The sequence below is a fragment of the Mus caroli genome, unplaced genomic scaffold (genome assembly GCF_978045245.1).
Source record: "Mus caroli unplaced genomic scaffold, Mus_caroli_1 scaffold_8, whole genome shotgun sequence".
In the NCBI taxonomy this organism is placed as follows: Eukaryota; Metazoa; Chordata; class Mammalia; order Rodentia; family Muridae; genus Mus; species Mus caroli.
The window spans coordinates 43,193,911-43,207,730 of NW_028227263.1; the positions used below are offsets into that span (position 1 = coordinate 43,193,911).

General features: G+C 42.1%; 1 protein-coding gene across 1 annotated transcript; it reads left to right on the forward strand.

Annotated features, from left to right (window-relative positions):
* Positions 1 to 3,645: 3,645 nt before the first annotated feature.
* LOC110298882 (ubiquitin carboxyl-terminal hydrolase 17-like protein A) lies at positions 3,646 to 8,518 on the forward strand. The gene is made up of 4 exons (XM_021168408.2): positions 3,646 to 3,673; positions 5,175 to 5,181; positions 6,122 to 6,225; positions 7,023 to 8,518. The coding sequence occupies exons 1-4, from the start codon at positions 3,646 to 3,648 to the stop codon at positions 8,516 to 8,518; spliced, it is 1,635 nt and encodes a 544-aa protein (XP_021024067.2).
* Positions 8,519 to 13,820: the final 5,302 nt, after the last annotated feature.

Here is a 13,820-nt window from a genome sequence, read left to right on the forward strand (position 1 = left end):
ATTTCTAGCCTAAAATATAATAAAGACCTACTAACTAGATAATAAAAAAGACTTGATGTTTTTCCAGGAGGAGCTCTGTTTATGTATTTACAGGACCCTATAGATTCTAAATTGTGCCAGGTCTTCTCAATGGACAGAGACTTCCACACCTGCCACTTCCTTCAAGCCCACTTCAGCCATTATCACCTGCAGACTCTCCACCCAGGCCAGAGACCCCAGCAAAAGAAGATACTGAAGACAGGGTTCCTAATTGCATCTCTTTGAACTTTTAATTCTATATCCAGGGGATATAGGGATGTAAAATTGTTAAATATCAATCTATATGTATCATCTCCTACCAGAATGTCACTTTACCAATTGTACAACTTCACCATGGGTCATAATGCTTTTTCTCTTTGTATACTAGCTGCCTTATGATTTGTTACCAGTTACTGTCTCACAACCTTGATGTAATGCTTCTGCCTTGTTTGCCTCAGTACATACAGACTGTTAATTCCCCTCCACAACCTAAGAGACTTAGTGTCAAACTCATCTTAGGCATTACAATCTTGGCTGCTATCTTAGGGCTGCTTACAGCTTCTGCTGACTCTTTAGTCCAACAGGTACACACTGCTAATCATGTAAATTCCTTAACGAAAAATATTTCTCTAGCACTGATTACTCAGGATAGGACTGATAGAGGTTTGACAGTCGGCATGACTGCTTTAGAGGAAGGCATCCTTTACATAGGTACTCAGGCTCAAAATATTAAAACATGTTTAACTACTGAGAGGCCAAATCTTTTAAGTTCTGACTCCATTTCAGAGAACCTGACCTAACTTTGAATTCAGATAAACTAACAAGCTGGTACCTAGCATTAGTATCCAATTCCCTCAAGTCCCCTCGACCCAACAAAGCCCAAGCCTAGCTCCAGATTCTAGGCTAACCCTCAACAAGACCAGGGGTCTAGGTTATTCCACCAACAAACTTATACCTCCAGGTTACAAGACCACCCCCTGATTAAGGACCACCAATGCAGAGGGAAGCAGAAATTAAGTTTATGACTCCCAGCACCAGCCAATTATGTTAAAGGTCACAGTAGCTTTCCAATTAGACCCTTGCATACTCACACTCCACTTGCTGCTTACTATAAATAAGGCCTTGCCTGGACAGATATTTGGAGCTCTCTCACCATCAAAACCCACCTTGTATGACATGGTGCAGGGGAGGGCCCTGAGCTAGCTTGAATAAAATAAAGACCCTGCTGAGAGTTGCATCTGATCTGCTCCTGTCTGTTTCTTTGAGGGATCACTAACAATTCTCTGGCACTTTATGACCTCATGTCACGGCAATTATAATTGGATTGGTGTCACCCCTCTGTCCTAAAATGGGTCAGAAATATCCTGGAAACAACACAAGTACATCTGTATGGTGTGTGGTAAAATTCATAACTCACTATCGATATGTAGATTTTACATTCCCAGATCAGTGCTTCAGTCACTCCAGACTGAAAACTTCTTCAGGAGAATTGGCTCATTATGATTCAAGTTCAATAATAAATTTTGTTAAACATACTTCTTTATGGAATTTTCTTATAATTTGGGAATTATTATAGGATTCCTTGCTCTGCTTCTGTTTCATCTTCCAGTCATTTTCAAGCATTTAAAGTCTATTATAAGGTATGCTCAAAGGGAGATTTATGTACTTCACTTATATTATTCAAAAGTAGGCTCCGGCAAATATAATTTCAAAATAATGGAATGATGATTATGACTTAGCACAGAGAAGAATCCTACTAAATTAAGTATTCCTTGAAAATTAAAACCCAGATAATTAGGGGTTTATTAAAGTAGAAAGTATATATCTTACCATGAAAAACACTCGGAAAATTTAGACAAAGCCTGACTGAGACTAAGAATGGAAGGGCACTTTGGGAGTATGACAGAAGTAAATGATTTAGCAGGAATGGGCAAGGCCTAAGATTGCATCATTGACACACAAAACCATATAAAGTAAGAAAAAACTTTCAACTCACTGGATAAAAAACAAAGAGGCAACTAGATCCAGAAACTAGTAAGGATATAACAGGAAATAATGACTAAGACTGTGACATGAAGGTTATTCACTGAGAGTAGAAATGGAGAAAAAAGTATCAGGTTTCACGGCTTCATAAGGAGATACAACACTGACTAAGACAGATTTTGCTAAAGATGTGTGGTTATTTGTTTGAGTGTCTCTGTGTGTGTGTGTTTCTTCTTTTCTTTTCTTTTCTTTTCTTTTCTTTTCTTTTCTTTTCTTTTCTTTTCTTTTCTTCTCTTTTCTTTTCTTTGAGGTAATGAAAGCCTATGGTCATGAGTTGAAGTCATCATAGGGTGATTGATACCAAGCTCAAGGTCAGAATTGAGAATGAGCCACATTGTCTCAAACACATACAGGAAGGGAGGATTTGCCTGGTTTGGTCCACCTAGAGTGAATCTTATTACTCAAGTAAGACTGAATGAGCATAATGAAGCTAACTGGGTGATTGAATCACCTACTCAGCAGTTACACCATTAGAGGCAATGGCACTATAAAAATGTTTTTTGTTGTTGTTGTTTTGTTTTATTTTGTTTTCAGAGACAGGGTTTTTCTGTGTAGCCCTGGTTGTCTTGGACCTCACTCTGTAGACCAGGGTAGCCTCCAACTGAGAAATCTGCCTGCATCTGCTTCCCAAGTGCAGGGATCACAGGGTTGCATAACCACTGTCAGCAAAAATTTTCTTATAAGTGATTAGAAAGTTAGTTGTAGGTAAAACACTTACATCAAAATGCTTTGTACACTTGAGTAATGATAACACACTAAAGAAGCAGAGTGTAGATTCAAGGTCATTTATTTTTTCCTGAGAGAATCAACAGTGTACTTAGTGGACTAGATGACTTCATAGACCATATGACCTTGACTGGAAATGTATCTGCTACAGAGAAATGATCTCCTTACAAATCCATTGTCAATGAAGATGGAAAACAAAACAGAGAAAGAGGAGAGAGAGAGACAGAGAGAGAGGAAAGGAAGGAAAGAAGGAAGGAAGGAGGGAGGGAAGGAAGAAAGAGAGAGAAAGAAAGAAAGAAAGAAAGAAAGAAAGAAAGAAAGAAAGAAAGAGAGAGAGAGAGAGAGAGAAAGAGAGAAAGAAAGAAAGAAAGATAGAAAGAAAGGAAGAAAGAAGAAAGAAAGAAAGAAAGAGAGAGAGAGAGAGAGAGAGAGAGAGAGAAAGAAAGAGAGAGAGAAAAAAGGAAGGAAAACCAGGTCTAGGCTGTTTATACTGGTTCTGTGTGCTTAGCAAGGTAATGGAAACTCTTGTATGGCATGTGTAGTCATCTATTTGACATGATTTTGTAACTTTATTCCAAGTAAAACCCAAGCTTAAGACACCTAGGAAATTGGAGCTAAATTCAGGGAAATGCACTCCAAAGAGATGACATTTCTGAGCTGCTTTGCAGAAACCACACCCAACTTGTGAGAGGCTTGTCTGGGATTGGCTGTCCTTGGAAGATTATAGGCGTGGTCACAAGACTGGAGTATAAAAGACTGAGCATTTGTCCTCACTTGCAGAGATTCTCTGAAGGGGAAAAACGTCCTTCTGCTCCCTTAGAAGACTCCAGCAAGTTATTTGAAGAGGTCTTTGGAGACATGGTGGTTTCTCTTTCCTTCCCAGAAGGTAAGTCTCACTGTAAGGTCTTTATGTCTTGTGTGTCCCCCAGCAGCCTTGTCATCTCTGGCTGCCCTAGACCTGCATAAGGATGAATTGAGTGTGCTGGGACAGACTTTTGTTGACAAAGAGGCTGCTCTGCTCTTCTAAGAAGTTGAGTCTCATCATAAGGTCTTTTGCAGCTTGCATGTGTAGTGCCAGAAAGGAGTAGTTCTCCCCCCAAACCAGACAGGAACTGATGAGATGCAATCACTGTGTGGCCTTTTTGTTTGTTTGTTTGTTTTTTCCAGACAGGGTTTCTCTGTGTAGCCCTGGCTGTCCTGGAACTCACTTTGTAGACCAGGCTGGCCTCGAACTCAGAAATCCACCTGCCTCTGCCTCCCAAGTGCTGGGATTAAAGGCGTGTGCCACCACCGCCCGGCCTGTGTGGCCTTTTTACCAGCTAGCTAGGGCACTACCATGAGCCACTGTTTAGCAGGGAGGCTTTGGGGATGGTGAGCCCTGAATATCTCTCAGGGTAAGAGTTTACAGCAAGCAAAGGGGTGTGGGTGAGTGTGCAAGCATCTAATTGGCTAGTTTTTGTGGCCTGTAACATATTGGTGGGTGCTGGGAGTCATAAGCTAAATGTCTGCTTCCCTCTGCATTGGTGGTTGTTAGGGAGAGGGCAGGTTATGAAACTTGGTTTGAGGATCTGTTGAAGTAATAACGTGGAGACACTGGCCTTGTTGGGGGTGTAACCTAGAGACTGGATTTATGTTCATGTTTGGTTTGGGATGGGTTGTATGTGAATGTTTTCTTTTTGGGGGGAAGGGGTCGGTTAACTTGGAAAGTAATGCTAGGTACTGTCCTCTTAGTTTTCCTGAGGTGAAAGTTAGAAGTAAATGATTTAGCAGGAATGAGCAAAGCCTAGGATTGCATCATTGACACACAAAACCATATAAACTTAGAAAACAACATTGAACTTACTGGATAAAAAACAAAGAGGCCACTAGATCCAGAAACTAGTAAGGATATAACAGGAAATAATGACTAAAACTGTGCCATGAAGGTTATTCACTGAGAGTAGAAATGGAAAAAAAAAAGTATCAGGTTTCACTGCTTTATAAAGAGATACAACACTGACTAAGACAGATTTTGCTAAAGATGTGTGGTTATTTGTTTGAGTGTGTGTGTGTGTGTGTGTGTATGTGTGTGTGTGTGTGTATTTGTTTGTTTTCTTTTCTTTGAGATAATAAAGCCAATTTTTATGAGTTGAAGCCATCATAGTGTGATTGATACCAAGCTCAAGGTCAGAATGGAGAATGGGCCATATTGTTTCAAAAACATACAGGAAGGGAGGATTTGCCTAGTTTGGTCCACCTAGAGTGAATCTTATTACTCAAGTAAGACTGAATGAGCATAATGAAGCTAACTGGGTGATTGAATCACCTACTCAGCAGTTACACCATTAGAGGCAATGGCACTATAAAAATGTTTTTTGTTGTTTTGTTTTGTTTTATTTTGTTTTCAGAGACAGGGTTTTTCTGTGTAGCCCTGGTTGTCTTGGACCTCACTCTGTAGACCAGGGTAGCCTCCAACTGAGAAATCTGCCTGCATCTGCTTCCCAAGTGCAGGGATCACAGGGTTGCATAACCACTGTCAGCAAAAATTTTCTTATAAGTGATTAGAAAGTTAGTTGTAGGTAAAACACATCAAAATGCTTTGTACACTTGAGTACTGATAACACACTAAAGAAGCAGAGTGTAGATTCAAGGTCATTTTTTTTTTTTTTCCTGAGAGAATCAACAGTGTACTTAGTGGACTAGATGACTTCATAGACCATATGACCTTGACTGGAAATGTATCTGCTACAGAGAAATGATCTCCTTACAAATCCATTGTCAATGAAGATGGAAAACAAAACAGAGAAAGAGGAGAGAGAGAGAGACAGAGAGAGAGGAAAGGAAGGAAAGAAGGAAGGAAGGAGGGAGGGAGGGAAGAAAGAGAAAGAAAGAAAGAAAGAAAGAAAGAAAGAAAGAAAGAAAGAAAGAAAGAAAGAAAGAAAGAAAGAGAGAAAGAGAGGAGGAAAGAAAGAAAGAGAGAGAGAGAGAGAGAGAGAGAGAGAGAGAAAGAAAGAGAAAGAGAGAGAGAAAAAAGGAAGGAAAACCAGGCCTAGGCTGTTTATACTGGTTCTGTGTGCTTAGCAAGGTAATGGAAACTCTTGTATGGCATGTGTAGTCATCTATTTGACATGATTTTGTAACTTTATTCCAAGTAAAACCCAAGCTTAAGACACCTAGGAAATTGGAGCTAAATTCAGGGAAATGCACTCCAAAGAGATGACATTTCTGAGCTGCTTTGCAGAAACCACACCCAACTTGGGAGAGGCTTATCTGGGATTGGCTGTCCTTGGAAGATTATAGGCGTGGTCACAAGACTGGAGTATAAAAGACTGAGCATTTGTCCTCACTTGCAGAGATTCTCTGAAGGGGAAAAACGTCCTTCTGCTCCCTTAGAAGACTCCAGCAAGTTATTTGAAGAGGTCTTTGGAGACATGGTGGTTTCTCTTTCCTTCCCAGAAGGTAAGTCTCACTGTAAGGTCACATAAGTCTTGTGTGTCCCCCAACAGCCTTATCATCTCTGGCTGCCCTAGACCTGCATAAGGATGAATTGAGTGTGCAACAGACTTTTGTCGACAAAGGGGCTGCTCTGCCCTTCTAAGAGGTTGAGTCACATCATAAGGTCTTTTGCAGCTTGCATGTGTAGTGCCAGGAAAGAGTAGTCATCCCCCCAAACCAGAACTGATGAGATCCATCAGGAACTGATGAGATGCAATCACTGTGTGGCCTTTTTACCAGCTAGCTAGGGCACTACCATGAGCCACTGTCTAGCAGGAAGGCTTTGGGGATGGTGAGACCCAAATATCTCTCAGGGTAAGAGTTTACAGTAAGCAGCCTGCAGAGGGGTGTGGGTGAGTGTGCAAGCATCTAATTGGCTAGTTTTTGTGGCCTGTAACATATTGGTGGGTATTGGGATTCATAAGGTAAATGTTTGCTTCCCTCTGCATGGGTGGTCATTAGGGAGGGGGCAGGTTATGAACCTGGGGTTGCAGATCTGTTGGAGTAATAACGAGACACTGGTCTTGTTGGGGGTATAATGTAGAGACTGGATTTATGTTCATGTTTGGTTTGGGATGGGTTGTATGTGGGTGTTTTCTTTTTTGGGGAAGGGGGTCGGTTATCTTGGAAAGTAATGCTAGGTACTGTCCTGTTAGTTTCACTGAAGTGAAAGTTAGGTCAGGTTTTCTAGAATGGAGTCTGAAGGTAAAAGATTTGGCCACTGGCATGCCCTAAAGTCACTTTGTGTTCTTGTCCCCTAGCAGATCCAGCCCTATCATCTCCTGGTGCCCCAGAGCTGCATCAGAATGAAGCTCAGGTGGTGGAGGAGCTAACTGCCAATGGAAAGCACAGTCTGAGTTGGGAGAGTCCCCAAGGACCGGGATGCGGGCTCCAGAACACAGGTAACAGCTGTTACCTGAATGCAGCCCTGCAGTGCTTGACACACACACCACCTCTCGCTGACTACATGCTGTCCCGGGAGCACAGTCAAACCTGTTGTTCCCCAGAAGGCTGTAAGATGTGTGCTATGGAAGCCCATGTGACCCAGAGTCTCCTACACTCTCACTCAGGGGATGTCATGAAGCCCTCCCAGATTTTGACCTCTGCCTTCCACAAGCACCAGCAGGAAGATGCCCATGAGTTTCTCATGTTCACCTTGGAAACAATGCATGAATCCTGCCTTCAAGTGCACAGACAATCAGAACCCACCGCTGAGGACAGCTCACCCATTCATGACATATTTGGAGGCTGGTGGAGGTCTCAGATCAAGTGTCTCCATTGCCAGGGTACCTCAGATACCTTCGATCCCTTCCTGGACGTCCCGCTGGATATCAGCTCAGCTCAGAGTGTAAATCAAGCCTTGTGGGATACAGAGAAGTCAGAAGAGCTATGTGGAGAGAATGCCTACGACTGTGGTAGGTGTAGACAGAAGACACCAGCTTCCAAGACCCTGCATGTTCATAGTGCCCCAAAGGTACTCCTGCTAGTGTTAAAGCGCTTCTTGGGCTTCATGGGTAACAAGTTGGACAGAAAAATAAGCTACCCGGAGTTCCTTGACCTGAAGCCATACCTGTCCCAGCCTACTGGAGGACCTTTGCCTTATGCCCTCTATGCCGTCCTGGTCCATGAAGGTGAGACTTGTCACAGTGGACATTACTTCTGTTTTGTCAAAGCTGGCCATGGGAAGTGGTACAAGATGGATGATACTAAAGTCACCAGCTGCGATGTGACTTCTGTCCTGAATGAGAATGCCTATGTGCTCTTCTATGTGCAGCAGACCGACCTCAAACAGGTCAGTATTGACATGCCAGAGGGCAGAATACATGAGGTTCTCGACCCCGAATACCAGCTGAAGAAATCCCGGAGAAAAAAGCATAAGAAGAAAAGCCCTTGCACAGAAGATGCAGGAGAGCCCTGTGAAAACAGGGAGAAGAGAGCAACCGAAGAAGCCTCCTTAGGGGAGGGGAAAGTGCTTCAGGAAAAGAACCACCAGAAAGCTGGGCAGAACCTCAGGAATACTGAAGGTGAACTTGATCTGCCTGCTGATGCAATTGTGATTCACCATCCCAGATCCACAGCCAACTGGGGCTGGGATGCTCCAGACAAGGAGAATCAATCCTTGCACAATGCTGACAGGCTCCTCACCTCTCAGGGCTCTGTGAACACTGGGCAGCTCTGTAGTCAGGGTGGAAGACGAAGATCGAAGAAGGGGAAGAACAAGAACAAGCAAGGGCAGAGGCTTCTGCTTGTTCGCTAGTGCCCACCCACCCACTCACACAGGCTCCCGTGGACACACTGCCGACCCAAGGTGCCTGGTTTGGACCTCTGTCCCAGGCAGGGGCAATGCCTCACCCTTCATGTGGGGTCCACCTATCCTCTGGGCCCTTGCCTGGTTTTGCTGACTGACTCTCTGAGAATGATCATTTGAATGTGGAAAACAATGCCTAGGGTGTTGGTACAGGTTAAAGACAAGAAAGCTGGACACCCGGGGAGATCTGCATAGCCTCTCCTGCAACTCATGGGATCTGAGCAGCATAGAGACTAAATCACCACACTGGAGCTTTCTTTTCTTTCCTTTTTTTTTAATTTATTTTTTGTTATTAGATATTTTCTTCATTTACATTTCAAATGCTATCCCGAAAGTTCCCTATACCCTCCCCCCGCCCTGCCACCCTACCCACCCACTCCCACTTCTTGGCCCTGGAGTTCCCATGTACTGGGGCATATAAAGTTTGCAATACCAAGGGGCCTCTCTTCCCAATGACAGCTGACTAGGCCATCTTCTGCTACATATGCAGCTAGAGACCCTAAGATAACACACTGGAGCTCCTGAGGTTTGGAGTTTTCACTCAGGCAACAAGTTGCTTTTCAACTGCCCTTTCTAACCTCTTACCCAGAAAATGTGTAGTTCACACTGTAGAGATAGATGTTCTTATTCTTTGTGATCAACAGTTCTTTGACCAAATAAATTCTGTTACTTCACAATCTTGTCTGCTTCTTTATTCTGTTTTCTTTTCCTTTGTTATGTTATGTTATGTTCTTATCATGAATGTAAATCAGTATGGTATACTCTTGGAAGAGTGTACTGAACCTGGTTATAACATGGTCTCATAGGTTTAGACAGGAATCATCACTCACAGGTTTTTAAATGAGGATTCTTTTCTCCCAGAGAGTTACCACCTACCCTGTCTGTGGGGGGAGGTCATGGGCACCACTGAACTCCTGGCTTCTAGACTCAGGCTGTGAGATTGAAAGAGAAAGGTTGAGAATCATCACGTGTGTAGCATCAGGTGTTCATCAAAGACAGATGGGAAAATTGAGGTGGGACTTGCAGTGTCTGTGACTGACAAACTTCCTGAGCTCCATCCATGTCTCTGCCAAAGACTCCATCAGCCTCAGTGTGCCTTCTGGTCACCCGGGCCCCAAGTACTTCTTAAGTCTGTTAAGAAGCTGGAAGAAGACTAAATCTGCTATTGGAATGAAAAGGTTGCCTCTTTGAAGGAGAGGTAGCACCACTCTGAACGATATACAGAGTTGGTAATTGGTGCAATGAAAATTGCTTACTAAACACAACTTCATTACTGGTTACACATAATGGAACACATTATGGTGTTCTCAACCTGTAGGCCTCAGCCTCTCTGGGGATGAATGGCTCTTTCACAAGGGTTGCACATCAGATATTCACCTGGAAATTCAACAACAGTGGCAAAGTCACAGTAACAAAGGAGCATGGGAAACAACATTATACTTGGGTGGTGTCACACTATGAAGAAGTGTATTGAAACTTCAGACGACATCAGAGGAAGATTGAGAACCACTGTTCCAGGACCACATAGGAGAGACTTTTAAGTGGAGAAATCCATTTCAAACTCAACATCCATTACATAGCAGTGTTCAGAAGATCCATATGGAACTGATTAGATATGATATGGGAAGAGGGCAAGTAGGTAGAATCCCACCCAATGTGTGCTGTGTTTAAACCAGACCCAGCATGAGAGGCCCCAATATGAAGGCCACAGGCTTGGCTTTCTTTTCACACTGTGTATATTGCTAGAAGATGGCAATCTGCAGAACTGGCCACAGACACCAGAACTCTCGCATCATCTCCCAATTTCTTAACACCATAGCCTGATTGATTTTTCCAAGTTTTCCGAAATGCTATGTGAATAATGATCAATTCCTTATAAGTTTGATAAAATACAATTTCAATATAATGGAGTGATTAGTATTTCTCAGTACACCCAAAGATCTTAGTAACTTGAACATTCTTCTAAAATTAACACCTTGTTCATTTGGGATTAATATATTAGAGAGAAAGCAATTGGCATTCTGTATATATCTTGCCTTCAAGAACAGTCTGACAACTTACACAATTCCTGACTGAATAAGGGAAATGAACTGCAGTTGCGTGGCGGAGGTAAAGAATTTAGAGGCAATGTGCAAGGCCTACATTTGTATCGTTGATATTCAACCATAAAAACCAGAAGATAAATTTGAACTTAAGTGGTAATATTATTAAAACTGTGGTGTGAATTTTGTTCACTCTGTTTCTAAATGAAGAAAAACAAAATCAGGTTTCAGTGCTTCATATGGAGATACAACACTTACCAAGACAAATTTTGTTTCAGATGTAGTTTATTTTGTGTGTGTTTATTGTGTGAAGTGTGTGTGTGTGTTTTGTTTGTGGTTGTGTTTGTGTGTGTGTGTATGTTCGTGTTTGTGTCTATTTGATTCAGGTAATGGCAGCCAACTGAGTGATCATGAGCTGACGCCATCATAGGATGAGACAAAGCTCAAGGTCAATTTGGACCATTTTGTGCAAGGAAAGTTGGTGAACCCCCGAAAGACCACCTAAGAACGATTCCCATGCAATTGCATTGTGATTGCATTATTCAAGCGAGTTTTATAGAGACAAGAGATTGGTATCATTGCACACATCTAACTGGGAAGCCATTAATATAGTTGTCTTTTGTGGCCTTTAATATAGTTGTCTCTTGCTGGGAGCCAAACCATAAACTTAAGTTCTGGTTTTTGTTGTTTGTTTGGTTTTTTGTTGTTGTTGTTGTTGTTTGGTTTTTTGGATTGTTTGTTTGTTTGTTTGTTTATTGATGATTGTTAGGAAGTAAAGTGACAGGGGCAGGATTGATACCTGGGGGTACAGATTTGTTGGGAAATAACCTGAAACTGGTGTTACACCTGGGTATTTTGGGGAGGTAACCTGCTGGAAACTTGTGCTTGACACAGGTCTTATTGGGGTAGCGGGTAACCTGGAAACTGGTAATAGGTACTGGCCTGTTAGTTAACTGGTGTTCAACCTTAGGTCGGGTTCTTTAAGACAGTTTTCTAAGAAATCAAAGGATCTGGACTCTCAAACAGAAATGACCCTTTTCTCAAAAATAAACATAAATGTAGGATTTGCCTGGTATGGTCCACTTAAAAGGTAATCTTATCACACCAGTGGGAGTGTGTCAGCATGATGGAATTAGCAGGGTGACTGAATCACCTGCCAAGTGGATATACAGTCATGGACTGATAAAAACACTATAAAATATCATGATAACTAATTACAGAATTCTTTGTGTAGATTCCCAACAACATAATGCTTGGACCTAAGCCCGTACTGATAAACACTAAAGTAACAGACTGTAGGTTCAAGGTCATTTTTTACCCCAATGTTAACTGCAGTCTATTCAGTAGAATTGATGACATCTTCCATCAAAATACCTTGACTGGTCCATAAGAAAGAGACTGTTTTGAAAAGTGTAGCAATATTAGAAAGGAAAAATATAAAATATATGGTTGAATTACTATAGGGGCACTAGGAAGTGAAATGGAACTGAATCCTATCTTCTAGGAGATAACAGATTAAGGTATTTGGGGGCAAGATCCTACACTGTTAAATTTAGACCCTGGTATGATGGCTGTAGTGGCTATATTCCTGGTTGTCAACTTGACTATATGTGGAATGAACTACAATCCAGCATTGGAAGTCTCACCCTAATCTGGAGGCTGGTAGATAGAAGTTTCTGACCTGGATCTTGGTATGGAGATGTTGAGGCATAGTGGATATGGATTCCAGAAGATTAAGATAGGGAGATCTCTGAGTTCAAGGTCATCTAGGATTAAAGGTGTGGTGGCACACACCTTTAATCGGGGCTACACCTTCTGCTGGAGACCACATAAGGACATTGGAAGAAGAAAGGCTCTCTTTCTCTCTCCTTCACCTGCTTGCTGTATGGGACTGAGCAACTGCTAGATCCTTGGACTTCCATTCACAGCTGTTACTTGACCATTGTTTGGAGTTAGACTGCAGACTATAAGCCATCAATAAATTCCTTTACTATATAAAGACTACCCATAAGTTCTGTGACTCTAGAGAAAACTGACTAATACAGAAGTTGGTAACAGAAGTAGGGTATTGCTGTGATATGCCTGACCATGCTTTTATTTGAAAAAATATGGATTTTGGGACTTTGGATTTGGAACCCAGTGGAATGCTTTAAATGGGGCTTAATGGGTCATCCTAGTAGGAATATGGAAGACTTTGTTGCTGGAAGTAATTTGAACTGTGTTGACCTGGCCCAAGAGATTTCAAAGGAGAAGAATTTCAGAATGTGGCATAAAGATTGTTTTTGTGGTATTGTGATGAAGAATGTGTCTACTTTTTGCCCTTGCCTAAAATGTCTACCTGAGGCTAAGGTGAAGAGACTCAGATTAATTGCACTGACAAAGGAAGTTTCAAAAAAAGCTCAGCAGAGACTTTATTCTCTGGTTAAGTCTTATGAAGAGAAGTTTGAACAAGTATAGCAAGCTTAGAAGGGAAAAATATAACATATATGGTTTGAGTATTAAAGAGTACCAGGAAGTGAAATGGAGCAAAATCCTGTGTTCTAGGAGATAATAGATTAAGGGAATGGGACCTTGGGGCAAGATCCTACACAGCTAAATTTAGATTCAGGTATAGTGGTACACACCTTTAATCCCAGGAGACAAGCATGCTGATCTTGTCAGCATGATCAAGGTCAATCTACAGAGCAAGACCAGGATAGGCAAGCTTAGGCAGTGAAGGATTTGGAAAACAGAAAGCCAGTGACAATATAATAGTACAAGTGTGTCATGTTCTAATTCCTGCAAGCAGCATAACTCAGCAGCTTCAGCCATGTGGCACTAGCTCTAGAGTTAAGAATGGAAAGAACTACTGGGACAATTGATGCTGGTTAGCTGGAGCTAAGAAATTAGCAGTGATTATGAAGAGACCAGCATCACTGAGGTGAAATCTTCTGGAAAGTGTTTTCTGGGAGCACAAAGAAGCTGTGTTCCAGAGATAGCCAAGGTTGTACCTCATGCTGCAGCTGGACTTGGTAATGTGTAAGAATCACCAGATGGTACTGGTTTTGAAGGCATGAAGGGGTCATGAAGAACAGCTGAGGCTTGGCACTGTGAGAGGTCATGGAAGGCCATTGGAGAAGGTATAGCCTCAGCTGTAGTTGGTGACCCAGGACTGAAGGGGTCATGCAAAGGATTTGAGGCTTAGCACCATGAAGAGAACCTATGAGAGG